Below are 13080 nucleotides of genomic sequence, written 5' to 3'. Positions count from 1 at the left end.
CCAACGGCTAGAAGGGGGCACCGGACTGTCCGGTGTGCACCGGACATGTCCGGTGCGTCAACGGCTCTCAGGCTGCCAACGGTCGACTGCGCCATTTTTGGAAGGAAATCGGGCACCGGACAGTGTTCGGTGTGCACCAGACTGTCCGGTGCGCCAGTCGACAGAAGGCAAGATCAGCCTTCCTAGAATGCTCTCAACGGCTCCTAGCTGCCTTGGGGCTATAAAAGGGACCCTAGGCGCATGGAGGAGCAGACCAAGCATTCCTACAACATTCCTAAGCACCAAGACCTCGATTCCGCGCATTTGTTTCATTGTGATAGCATATAGAGCTCTAGTGGAGTTGTGAACTCATTGAGTTGTGTTGCGAGCTCTTGTTGCGACTTGTGTGCGTGTTGACACTCTGATTCTTGTGTCTTGTGTGCGTTGCTAATCCTTCCTTGCTCTGTGCTTCTTTGTGAACTTCAAGTGTAAGGGCGAGAGGCTCCAAGTTGTGGAGATTCCTCGCAAACGGGATTGAGAAAAGCAAGCAAAACACCGTGATATTCAAGTGGGTCTTTGGACCGCTTGAGAGGGGTTGATTGCAACCCTCGTCCGTTGAGACGCCACAACGTGGAGTAGGCAAGCGTTGGTCTTGGCCGAACCACGGGATAACCACCGTGCCATCTCTGTGATTGATTTCTTGTGGTTATTGTGTTTTGTTGAGACTCCTCTCTAGCCACTTGGCATTTACTGTGCTAACGCTTAACCAAGTTTTTGTGGCTTAAGTTTTCAAGTTTTACAGGATCACCTATTCACCCCCCTCTAGGTGCTCTCAGCTGGTCTGCTGGTCTGCTGGCCGACCCGGCTTCCTAGCGAGTTGCCGAGTTAGCGAGTTGCTGCCTGCTGCTTCTGGTGATTGGTATTTTGGTACGAGTTGCTGCCTGCTGGTTTAGGATTTAGGATTTTTGTCTTATTGATTGTTGATTTACTACCATTGTTTTTGTAGTGACTAAAATATGAAGAAGCAGAGAGATATTGCCTCTCTTTTTCGTAATCATGCTGCAAAAAAACAGAAGTTTATTGCTTCTTCGTTATCTCCGGATGTTACTCAAGCGTCGACACCTCAAGAACAAGAGAAAGAAAGGATAAATGAAGAAATTGTGAATCCAATGCCATCTGCGCCGCCACCGCCAACACTTTATGATGTCAGTCGTCTTCCACATGATCTAGGTGAAAGACAACCTATTACAAGTTACCATGCTAATGATCATGATGCAATTCGAAGAGCATATATTCTTAGAGGTCCATTTCAACCATATGCACATGAATTCCCAAATAGGAAAATTGGAGATAGAGATCGCCATTTTAATTTTGTGTGGTTTCAAAATTTTCCTTGGATTGAATATAGTGTCAAGAAAGATGCTGCATTTTGCTTTATGTGCTACTTATTCAAAAGTAAAGCAAATAAGGGCAAAGGGACTTCTGCATTTACTTCAGATGGTTGGAATAATTGGAATAAAGGGTCTGAAGCACTTCTAAAACATGTGGGTTCTATGTCACATAAGACAACCGAAGAGAAATATCTTGGCTTTATAAATCCTAATGCAGCAATTGATAACAAAATTGAGAAGTGGAGTGATGATGATCGCAATCTTTATAAGATAAGGTTGACAAAATTGAGAAGCGGATGAGTCTAGTGACATATCACACAAAGAACAACTAGCTCTTTGCTTGCGTTATGTTGATGCATTGGGAAGGCCATGTGAGCACTTCATTGGAGTTGTTCATGTAGATGATACTAGCTCTTTATCACTTAAGGATGCAATTGAAGCTTTACTTGTTAGTCATGGCTTGACTTTGACACGAATTTGTGGACAAGGTTATGATGGGGCTAGCAACATGAGAGGTGATATTAAAGGCTTGAAAACATTGATCATGCAAGAGTCACCTTCTGCTTATTATATCCATTGTTTTGCACATCAGCTCCAACTAGTTCTTGTTGTTGTTGCCAAGGGAAATAATGATTGTGTGTGGTTTTTTGATCAAGTAACTCTCTTATTGAATATTGTTGGAGTTTCTTGTAAGCGTCACGGTATGCTTCGAGATGCTAGACTTGAGAACCTCATGAAATCACTTGAATGTGGTGAACTTGAAACTGGGAGAGGATTGAATCAAGAGATGGGGTTGCCTAGGCCTGGTGAGACTCGATGGGGCTCTTATTACAAAACTATATGCAACATAATTACTATGTATCCTGTAATCCGAGATGTTCTCATGATTCTTGGAGAGGATACTACAATTAGAAGTGATTGGACAATAATACATTCTATGCTTGGAGCATTTGAGTCATTTGACTTTATTTTTGATGCACACTTAATGTTTGTTATTCTTGGATATACAAATGATTTATCAGTGTGTTTGCAAAGAAGGGAGCAAGATATTATCAATGCAATTTCACTTGTTAATGTGGCAAAGAGAAGAATGCAACAGTTAAGGCTTGATGGTTGGGATCAATTCCTTCAAAGAATCACTTCATTTTGCAACAAACATGATATCCAAGTTCCTGCTATGGATGGAAATTATAAGCCTTATGGAAGATCATCACGATTTGTTCATAACCAAACCAATGATGACCACTTCAGAAGAGAAGTATATATTGGGGTCATTGATCAAATCAGCCTAGAGCTTGATAGTCGGTTTAGTGAGGCTAATATGGAGCTGCTTTCTTGTATGTCAGCCTTGGATCCTTCCAACTCTTTTGCTTCTTTTGATGCACACAAGGTACGAAAGCTAGCTGATTTTTATCCTAATGACATGTCAAGCACTGACTTGTTAAAACTTGACTTGCAACTTGACAATTATATTGATGACATAAGAGAAGATGATAGATTCAAAGACATAACTAATCTTGTTGACCTCTCGGTTAAGCTTGTTGAAACAAAGAGACATAAGGTGTTTGATATGGTTTATTTGCTTCTCAAATTGGTATTGCTTTTGCCGGTGGCGACAGCAAGTGTTGAAAGGGCATTTTCTGCAATGAGTTTGGTGAAGACTAAATTGAGAAACAAGATGTGTGATAGTCTTTTGGATGATTGTCTTGTTACATACATCGAGAGGGATATTTTCTTCCAAGTGAATGAAGAAGATATAATTGAAACTTTTATGGCGTTGAGGAAGCGCAGGCCAGATAAGTAGTATTATTGCAATTTTTATGTTTAAATGTATGCAATTTTCATGTTTATTTGTTGAGTGTCAAACTTTATATCTATATATCAAATTGTTTACCAAATTTACTATAAAATTATATGTACATTAGATAGAATTCTACATGAAAATTTTGTTGCGGCACACCCTATATAAAAATTCTAGGTCCGCCATTGACAATAGACGACCCAGCTAGGAGCCGAATCACCCCGGAACGGTGAAAGCAGGGGAGATGCATGGATCTGCCCTTTGCGGACGAGCTAATCATGCCGTCGCTCGTTGCATCAATCATACGACGTGCGCTTTACATCTGGGCGATGGTTAGTGTTAGGCGCTGGTTTCGTCAGGTAGTAATCACTGCCACCGATCCAACCAATGCAGCGCCTAATCATCGATCTAGATGATTACTCATTCACCCCCGGTCGATCTCCTCAAAAGTTGCACACACCTAATGATATCTTAGCTTTGTTAAAGAGAGAGAAAAAAAAGGAAATAAAACAATTGGTGTCACTTTCATGGCAGGTAACCGTAAAACTTCGAGCTAGAATATTACGCTAGAACGTTGCCACTAACTAGTACGGGAGCATGCCTGAACAACAATAATGTGAAACCAGATGATTCCGGAGAGGTGATCAATCATTATATGTTTATTATCTTTTTTTTGTTTAGGGGAAAAAAGGTTACAGATACTTAGCTAGAACTAAAGAGTAGATAGCGTGGTACCGTGCACACGTACTGGTGACGTACGTAGACATGGACGACGTGAAGCTTGAGAAAGCGCCGAGTGTGATTCTTTAGCAGCTAGCTATACAGCCTATACTAGTAATGTGGCTTAGGATATAAAGACTTGTACGAATTGCAATCAAGCCATCAAGTGCAGAGATCAAATGCGATCCCGTCTTGAATGTAGAATCCAAACGGAGCTGACAGCGCCCATGGGTCTGATGAACGCGAGAGAGAGAGAGAAAAAAAGTACCTGTCCATCTGAGTGCAATCGAGTGCAGGGAAGGGCGGGGACACATGCAACAACTGGTTACCCCACACCTCCCTCCATTCCTCCTACGGCCTAACCTAGCTGATGGCCCCCGAAAAACACATCACGTGCTACCAAAAAAAAACCTGGCACGGATTTAAAAAGATCCACATCGGCATATCGCCTCCCTCACACACACACACACTCATCAGTGACAGTGAGCCGTGGCGATTGAGGGTCGCGGGTTGATTAGGACCGTGACGGCCCATCACGTGCTGCGATCGTTTTTTTTATTAATGCATGCCGCGGCTAGCACGGCCAGCCCGCGGGAGGTACACGCCACACGCGCGCGCACTCCCATTGGTCTCCTCCCCAGACCCCCATCCCCTCCTTCCTTCTCTCCTAATCCCCTCCCCGGCCCCCAGCCCCCCACCAATCAATATCCATCTTCGTCTTCCTCCCTCCATCTCTCAACGAACCGATCGCTCTCGAGAGTGGGGTGGGGTGGTTAGCGTTAGCTACTTCGCTTCCATCCAAGAACCATCCATTCCGAAGCCGGTAGGCGACCGCCACCGCCGATCTATCGCTTTCCGACTTTTTTTGTAGCCAAGCGTCTCCCCGCCCTTGCAGTCGCCGTCGGCTCCTTTGGGAGCGCGCGGCGCCTTCGCGTGCAAGTAGCGGCAGGTGCGGTTTGCATGTACACGCAGACGAGAACTAGTACGTATGCATCGGCAGTTTGGTGAGCGACGGTTGGGACCGGTGGAGCTACTAAATTCGCAGCCAGGAGGGAAACTTGGCGCCGGAAATCTCGCCGTCAATCGCTGCCGGCCCGCCGCCGGTGGGGATTACTTGTTTGCACTCATGTTTGGGACCGGGCCCCCGGGATTACGCACCAAATAAAACGGAATCGGCGCGGCGAGCTCGACAGCAACTGCAGCTTCGACTCGTGCACAGTGCCGGCGACAACACATGACGCTGGAGAGCACTGGCTGGACAACAAGTAGCTTGTACACCTAGTTGCTTTGGCATTGAAATTGCCTCTCTCTCTCTCTCTCTCTCTCTATGTGTGTGTGTGTGTACGACAGTATCTATGATGCATTATTTCATTTGCACGTCTAAATCGTGTGTGATTATAACTCAAGAATCTAATCTAAAGTGAGATCATGCCGATGATGAGCTACGTTTTTAATGTACAAAGGGGGGCTACAATAACTGCATCATCAGCAAACAAGTGATTAATAAGTAATAAAAGGTATAAGGCCAAAAGGCTAATCAGACCTTTGTTTGTTATGCATGGCGGATTTGGCTTTGGTTCGTCTCCGTAGGCGGCCCCGTACCTCAGCAAAGCATGCATCCCCTACTCCGATGTACAAATCCACGGATCCAGGCCCTCGCCCCGTCCCGGCCTTCCGGGAGCGCCGGCACCGCCGTCGGGTGGCTTGTCGGCGCTGGCTGCGCCCGGTGACGAGGTGGCGGCCGCGCCGGCGTGGGAGTAGTTCAGCTTGCAGCTGCCGCCCGCGACCACGCCCGACAGCTCGTCGCCGCCGTGCCCGTGGACGTCGCTCCTTGGGTGGTGCAAGTGCAGGCCCTCGGAGCCCAAGAGTCCGCCGTGAAAATCCGATGGCGACGGCGCCGGATCGTGCAGTCTGGACGCCGCCTGCCCGAATCCACCGTCCGCCGCGCCGAAAATGGACTGCGTTGACGGCTGCGAGTCCAGGAGGTTCTGGAAGGAGAGGTAGCTGCTGCTGGGGTCCTGCAGCCGGAGAAGCGCCGAGGACGTCAGCTGCTGGAAGGTGTCGGGCGCGACAGGGTTGGAGGGTGCGGCGGCCGTGCCCGTCGGGGCACTGGCATTGGCGGCGCCTAGGTTGGATGAGGACAGCGTGGACGACGACGACGACGACGAAGACGCCGTCGTGAAGGGCGGGAAACTGGAGGACACGGTCGGGAGCTTGTGTGGGAAAGGGCGCAGGAGGTACGGCGGCAGCGAGGCCGTGGCGTCCGCGGCGGAGCGCAGGGAGGAAGGCGGGGAGAAGATGTGGTCGAAGCGGGTGCGGAGCGACGCGGCGGGGCCCCCGACCCCGACGCCCGCGCCGAAGGGCGGGGACGGGATGCCCGTGAACTCCTGCACCATGGCGCGGAAGTTGGAGGTGTCGGTAGTGAGCACCGTCGTGGGCGCCCGCCGCGATGCGCGCGTCCGCTTCCGCGACCCCCTCGGTGGCTGCGCGAGCGCGCCCATCGCGGCGCCCTGCCCCGGCGCCGGCGCCGCCGCCACGGTCGCGTCACCAGCCTGCTGGCGCCCGCCCGAGCCCGAGTCGGGTTGCGCGACGAGCGGGGACGAGGAGGAGGATAGCCCCGAGGTACCGGCGAACGACCCAGATGACCAGGTACCCGCCTGCTGCTGCGGCAGCGGCAGCGGCGGCGCGGACGTCAGCTCTTGGAGGCCGAAGTAGGAGCCGTGGAGCGAGAACGCGGCGGCCGAGGGGGACGGCGACGGGCGGAGCAGTGCGGAGAGCGGAGAGGAGTCGACGCCCCCTCCACCGCCGCCGGCCCGCGAGTCGAACTCGTCGTCGCCGCCGCTGGACGACTGGAGGCTCCCGCTGTTGCCGGAGTCCATCGGGACGCCACCGCAAAGCGCGAACCCACCAACCCTTGGCTTCCCCTCCACTCCCTCTCCTGCCCCGCTTCCTGGTGGTGCAACTCCCCAAAAACAACCAACAACCACCACAAGGAGCTAAAAAGGCCGGATCTTCCACTCCGGGACTCGCTGATCAAGGAGGGACGAGTGGCAGGCGCAGAAAGAGGAGAAGCTTTGCGTCGGGCCGGCGACGCGGTATAAAAAGGGGAGGGGAGTAGTAGAAGAGATCGGTGAGGGAAGCGAGAGCAGGAGAGGAGAGGAGAGGAGGGGAGGAGACGGCTGCTGCTTCGGAGCACGTTCCCGTAAAAGGGACGGCGACTGACTGACGGGCGGGACGGGCCGGTCCGGAGGAAGCTATCGTTGGTTTGGTCTGGTATGTTGCTGTGCGCGAGTGCGACCTGGCTGGCCGGGACCGGGAGTGCGTGCGTGGTGTCCGGGACTCCTCCGGGTCTGGGGAACAGCGTCGCTCCTCGCCCAGCCCATAATTGGTCGCCGGGGGAAAAGGAAAAGGAGCGGAGAAAAGGCTGCGTGCGCGGCAGCTGACGACGGGCCCGCTGGCTGCCATCCACGGGCTTGTTCCCGTCTGGTCTGCCCGCCACCGCCAGTTTGTCCCCGGGCCAGGGCCTTCGTCGACTGGTCATTGTAGCTAGCTTGCAGTGCCCACCAATGATGCGAAGCAACATGTATCTCTGCTGCTAGGCAAACATTAGCTCACACAAAAGTTAAGCTGACACTTAAAGTAGAATAATCTAATTCTTTTTTACTTTTTAACTGCAAAACAAGACACTATGTATATGCAAACATCCGTCTACTGAATATGAGATAAATAAATAAAAAAACACCAACATATATAACAACTCTGCCTAGCTAGGTTTATTTCCTTCATCTAACAAAGCCACTTACCACAGATAATTTTGACACGCCAGACGACGCTGATTTCACAGTGAAAAAGTTGAAGGTAGAACTTTCGGGATACGTACCCGGATATGTCAAAAAAAATAACACAGTCTCCATGCGTAGAATGATCAACCGTACGTCAGCTCTGTACATATTGCATATCACATGGGCGCATGCATGGCAACTACCATATATTATATTTATGTCATTATATGGACCATGTATATGCATAGCAGGTTGCACTTGTACGGTTCCCATATCAAACTGGTTGGCCGGAGGATACCTACTCCCTATGAAGTCTGAACTCGAGATGAGATGCCACTAGAGCAGTAGCTAGAAGAACAACTGGGCTCAGTGGCTACGCTTCTGCATGCATATTAGACTCAACTGACGAGCAGGTTTTACTACTAGAAGCCGGTGAACGACGACGATGGCCTCAGCTTCACGTCGCCGCCAGCATTTGCAATAAAACAACGAAGGTTCCTGGCACACGCGGTGAAACCACTGGTCCAGCAGCAGTACATGTGCAGCTCTGTTAGTCAGTGGTTAAATAGTCGCAGCAAATCCAAGCCTACGCCGGCGCGGCCACGGCTAACTAATCAGGCGTGCGGCTCTGAAGTTTACTCCTGCTGACGTCGGTGCGCGAGATGCTGACGAGACACGCGGGGCTCGTCTCGTCAAAGTTTTACATGATGGAATACCGAATACACAATACAATACGCGGCTCGCGCTTTCCTCCGCGTCCCTGTCATCTCAAGTTCAGCGCCAACCCGGCGCGGACGCGTGAAAATTCCTTCTAGAACAGCACGACCTGTGCCGATAGCAACGGTGGTCAATGGTCGCCGGGGAGGGGGAGCGCCCCCCTTTCCTCTGCCCTTCCTCGGAGGGGAGCCGGCGTGGGATCTGTCTGGCTTTCCCCGGCCGGTTCCTTTTTCACGTCGGATAGGATAGGAGATCGAAACCTGCTGCCGCTTTCAGCTAGTAACTTGAGTCGATTGTTTCTCAGCTCCATGAAACGGCCCACGACAGCCCATGATTGTTGCCTGTTTTCAGTTCCAAAAACAAAAATCGCAAAAAACAAAAAAAAAACGCTATGGGCCGAGCCGACTGCTGCCTCGCATCGCTCCACCCGTCGCGCCATCCCGGCGTGCCGCGGCAGACGTGTCGACAGAGCTGGCACGTGCCGTCGCGGGGCGCATCCTTATAACTCACTTCCTTCCTCGCCACTCGCCAGCCACTCTCTCAGGCTCTCTGCAAGCGAGCAGGATGCTGCGGAGGACGCTGCCGGCGTTGCGCTCGGCGAAGGATGGCGTGGCAGGCGCGGCTCGGCAGGCCGGCGGCAAGGGAGACACGCACTTCCCGTCGCTGCGTGGACACCCGGCCGCGCGCGCCAACGCCCGCGAGGCCGCCGAGGGGCAGGCGCGGCTGTCGGCGGCGGAGGAGGAGCGCGGGCGCGGCGGCAGGCCGCCGACCACGGTGAAGGAGTTCCAGGTGTACCGGTGGAACCCGGACTCGCCGGCGGGGCGGCCGTTCCTGCAGTCCTACCTGGTGGACCTGGCCAGCTGCGGGCCCATGGTGCTGGACGTGCTGCAGAAGATCAAGGCGGAGCAGGACCCGACGCTGGCGTTCCGGCGGTCGTGCCGGGAGGGCATCTGCGGGTCGTGCGCGATGAGCGTCGACGGCGTGAACACGGTGGCGTGCCTCAAGCCCGTGGACGCGGACGCGTCGCGGCCGAGCATGGTCACGCCGCTGCCGCACATGTACGTGGTCAAGGACCTGGTCGTGGACCTCACCGCCTTCTACCAGCAGTACAAGTCCGTCGAGCCGTGGCTCAAGACCAGGGGCCCGCCGCCCAAGGACCGCGAGCACCCGCAGTCGCCGGCGCAGCGGAAGAGGCTGGACGGGCTGTACGAGTGCATCCTGTGCGCGTGCTGCAGCACGGCGTGCCCGTCCTACTGGTGGAACTCGGAGGCGTTCCTGGGCCCCGCCGCGCTGCTGCACGCCTACCGCTGGGTCTCCGACAGCCGGGACCACTACGGCGAGCAGCGGGTGCAGTCGCTGTCGGAAGGCTGGGACAAGATGTACAGGTGCAGGATGATCAAGAGCTGCACGGCGACGTGCCCCAAGAGCCTCGACCCCGCCGCGGCCATCTCGGCCATGAAGGCATTGCACCAGCTCCGAAAGGCCTGACTAGTCAGGAGACAGCCCTGAAACACGGACAACGTGTGTGTTCATCTGGGAACAAAAATGTTTCGCGTTACCGAATTTCATTACTACGTACCTGCACAGTTAGGGCTTGTTCGATTCTACCCCAATCCATATGGATTGAGGGGGTTTCAATCCCTAGCAAGTCAAAATCCCTCACAATCCGTATCAATCCCCTTCAATCCATATGGATTGAAAATAACCGAACAAGCCCTTACTGGGAAACAACAAATTTTATTTCGGTGGTAGTATCTGAATAGGCGGCAACTAACTGGGACACTAATCATTCAACTGAAAGCCACAATTCCAGTCAATCCTCCCATGGGAGCTTGACATCGCCAGTATTATGCTGTCTCCAGCATATATGGTCGCGTGTAAAACAGTTTCACATTTAATGAAGCAGGTTATTAGGAGCGAGTAGGGTCGCGTGTAAAGCAGTTTCACAGGTAATGACTAATGAAGCAGGTCCTTAGGTGGAGCTTGCAATGCCAAACATCCCGTACACTATACTATCGGTTAGAGTAAAGTTTAAAATAAAAGTTTGATAAGTGATAAAATGAGTATGTAGAGTAATCTTTAAAATAAAAGATATGATAAGTGATAAATGGGTAAGTTTCTGGAGAGAGACTTAGGTGAACAAGCAGGGCCGACCCTGATGGGGTGCGGTGGGTGCGGCCACATCGGGCCTCAAAAAACAGAGGGCCCCCTAGCCACTAGACGCTAGTACTTTTTTTGTTAAACATATCTATTCTAGACACAAATACGCAAAAAACGATGCGCTATCGAGTTATCGACTAGTCTCGTTTATATTGTTAAACTAATGTCTCAATTACTTATCGAATACTCCATCCGTTTCAAAATAGTATTTGGTTTAGCTCTTAATTTTTATGTTTATATTGATGATGATAAATCCACTAAATAAGCAAAACAAATTTTATTTTGATATAGAGATAGTATTATAAACTATACATATGATGGTTACTTCGATAGAGAGAAGCTTTTTTAAATAGCTTGGCGATTCTATATATCGAAAAAAAGTTGTTGGATGAGATTGATCTCGATGATATAAGCGATGACTGTGGGGGACAGATATCCCCGAGTCCACTAGAAGGCTAAAAGGCCTCGCGAAAGGCTTTGGGCCTATTGTTTCGCAAGGCCATCCCTTCGTGAGCCAGAGAAGAACTGCTGGTAGAGTGGGCCGACGTAGGGAATGAGCGAACGCGGGCCAAGGCGGCTCGTGAGGTTTGAGTGTTATCCACAACTTTGATCTAATTCTCCCGCGCGACTACCTTGGACATCGGAACCAAGTGAGAATAAGTCAGCAACATTGTAGGAAAATAAGTTCGGTCGGTTCACTATTACTTAGGCATACATCGTTATCATACACGCATGTAAGTGCCCCATGGTCGGATATATAAGGGCTAGGGGGCACCCCATCAAAAACAGGTCATTCATTAGCCATCCATTTAGTTCTCTAGCATTCTCCATACTAGATAATTCCCCTGTAACCTACCACATAAAGATCCACACCAGGAAATAGGGTGTTACGCCTCTCAAAGCGGCCCGAACCTGCAGAAAAATGTCTATCGTCTCTCGTGCGTCTCGCACGAACCATTAAGCTACAATCAGCGATACCGTCCTACTCAAAAGCACCTCGAGGGGTAACCCCGGGTGTGCGGTCGGGCTCCAAACACCGACAATGACTTTGTATCACAAAATGTATTTTTAATAATATAATATAACAAGTAAGCGTTTTTTGCTATATTTTATATCTGTTATCTTATAAACTTTAAAACAGTGCATAATAATTTTTATACGTCAAATATTCGGTAATATATATATAATTATATATATTTATGTGTGGATGGGGCCTTTATATCGAATTTCGCACTGGGCCCCTGAAAAGCCAGGAACGACCCTGTGAACAAGTAGATCCAACGGGAGGGGAGGAGAATGTTTGCAAAGTTCAACGGGGAATAGTAATAGCTCCGTTAATCTGCCTCCTCAAGGGTACTGTATGGGGATATTTATAGGTGGCCGACTGCCTACCGCTCTGAAACAAGGACATTTATGCCCTCGGGAACCCAGAGTATCCTCAGAATATTCTCCCAAGGGAAGGTTACAGACCGCCATTACAGAAAAGACTATTACGGATAAGGCCTGTAACACGCTTATCCCTACGGGGCCCGTTATAGTGGGCCGAATCCCACTTGGGCTTCCGGACCCGATGAGGACATGAGGCTAGCAGACATCGTCGGAGTCTTGCCTTCGTCTCGCGATGGATAAGAGCGAAGGGCGCCCGCGAAGTCCAGTTGCGAAGTCCTCATCGGACCAGCGTCCTTGGCGTCGTTGGTGGAGCGAGGCGACGAAGTCGACGAAGGCATCGAGCGAAGGGTGTCGTCTTCGCCTTCGCCCTAACATTTGCCCTCTGAGGGACCAGTTCGACTGAGTCATCTGGTGCCGAAGACGTCACTAGATGGTGGAGATACTGCCCTCGCTCGAAGTGGTCCCGCGGGGGTTTTTGAGGTGACCTTTGATGGACGTGGCACTGTTGGATTGCGGGTTTCCCGAAGCGCCGCGTCGTGTGTATAAAAAGGGGCGGCGTGGCTCGGGTTGTCTCTTACCTTTTCGTACGCCGGAAAACCCTAAACTTTTGAAACCGCTCGCCCGCTCGCCTGCCCTCCTTGTTCCTCTGCATCGGAGATCTGGCCCGCGTCAAGCAAACCGTGCGCCGCCACCGACGGTACGTGGCAATGTCGTCTTCTTCCTCATCTGTTGCGAATGCGCCGTCAGGCGATTCGTCGTCCGAAGATACCTTGAGCGATTTGGCGGCGGTGGAGTTACAGCCGGGCCACACGGTGGAGTTCGGCGTTTCGAGGATTTCCTCGGTTCGCGTGCAGGATATGCAATAGTTGGGGTACTTTGGGAACGGTGTTGGCCGCGTCCCGGGGGCGGAAGAGATTCCCGAGCATGAGGGCGAGTTAGTCGTGTTTGAGGCATTCTTTATCGCCGGCATTCGCCTACCTGCGCATCGTTTCGTGGCGGAGGTCTTGCCAAGGTTTGACGTCTAGGTCCACTAGTTGACACCTAACGTCGTGGTGGCCCTGGCGAAGTATGTCTGGGCGGTGACTTCGTACGGCGGTCAGCCCTCTGTAGAGGTCTTCGCCAAGAATTATTGTCTACACTA

The 13080-nt window shown here is 51.4% G+C and overlaps 2 protein-coding genes across 2 annotated transcripts; both read left to right on the top strand.

Annotated features, from left to right (window-relative positions):
• The first annotated feature begins 5636 nt into the window (after positions 1 to 5636).
• On the top strand, positions 5637 to 7091 carry LOC100384601 (uncharacterized). Its single transcript, NM_001398818.1, has one exon. It carries the CDS (start codon positions 6341 to 6343, stop codon positions 7007 to 7009), a length of 669 nt encoding a protein of 222 aa, NP_001385747.1. The 5' UTR covers positions 5637 to 6340; the 3' UTR covers positions 7010 to 7091.
• A 1835-nt stretch (positions 7092 to 8926) lies between these two features.
• Positions 8927 to 10144, top strand: LOC109944584 (succinate dehydrogenase [ubiquinone] iron-sulfur subunit 2, mitochondrial). Its single transcript, XM_020549355.2, has one exon. The coding sequence runs from the start codon at positions 8955 to 8957 to the stop codon at positions 9876 to 9878; it is 924 nt and encodes a 307-aa protein (XP_020404944.2). The 5' UTR covers positions 8927 to 8954; the 3' UTR covers positions 9879 to 10144.
• Positions 10145 to 13080: the final 2936 nt, after the last annotated feature.

The sequence above is a fragment of the Zea mays genome, chromosome 2, assembly GCF_902167145.1.
Source record: "Zea mays cultivar B73 chromosome 2, Zm-B73-REFERENCE-NAM-5.0, whole genome shotgun sequence".
NCBI lineage: Eukaryota > Viridiplantae > Streptophyta > Magnoliopsida > Poales > Poaceae > Zea > Zea mays.
The sequence above is the reverse complement of the archived record's forward strand: the minus strand, read 5'-3'. Positions and strand labels throughout refer to the sequence as shown.

Excerpts from the sequence above, each read along its gene's own strand:
- LOC100384601 (NM_001398818.1), top strand. The coding sequence starts at position 6,341 with ATGCGCGCGTCCGCTTCCGCGACCCCCTCGGTGGCTGCGCGAGCGCGC.
- LOC109944584 (XM_020549355.2), top strand. The coding sequence starts at position 8,955 with ATGCTGCGGAGGACGCTGCCGGCGTTGCGCTCGGCGAAGGATGGCGTG.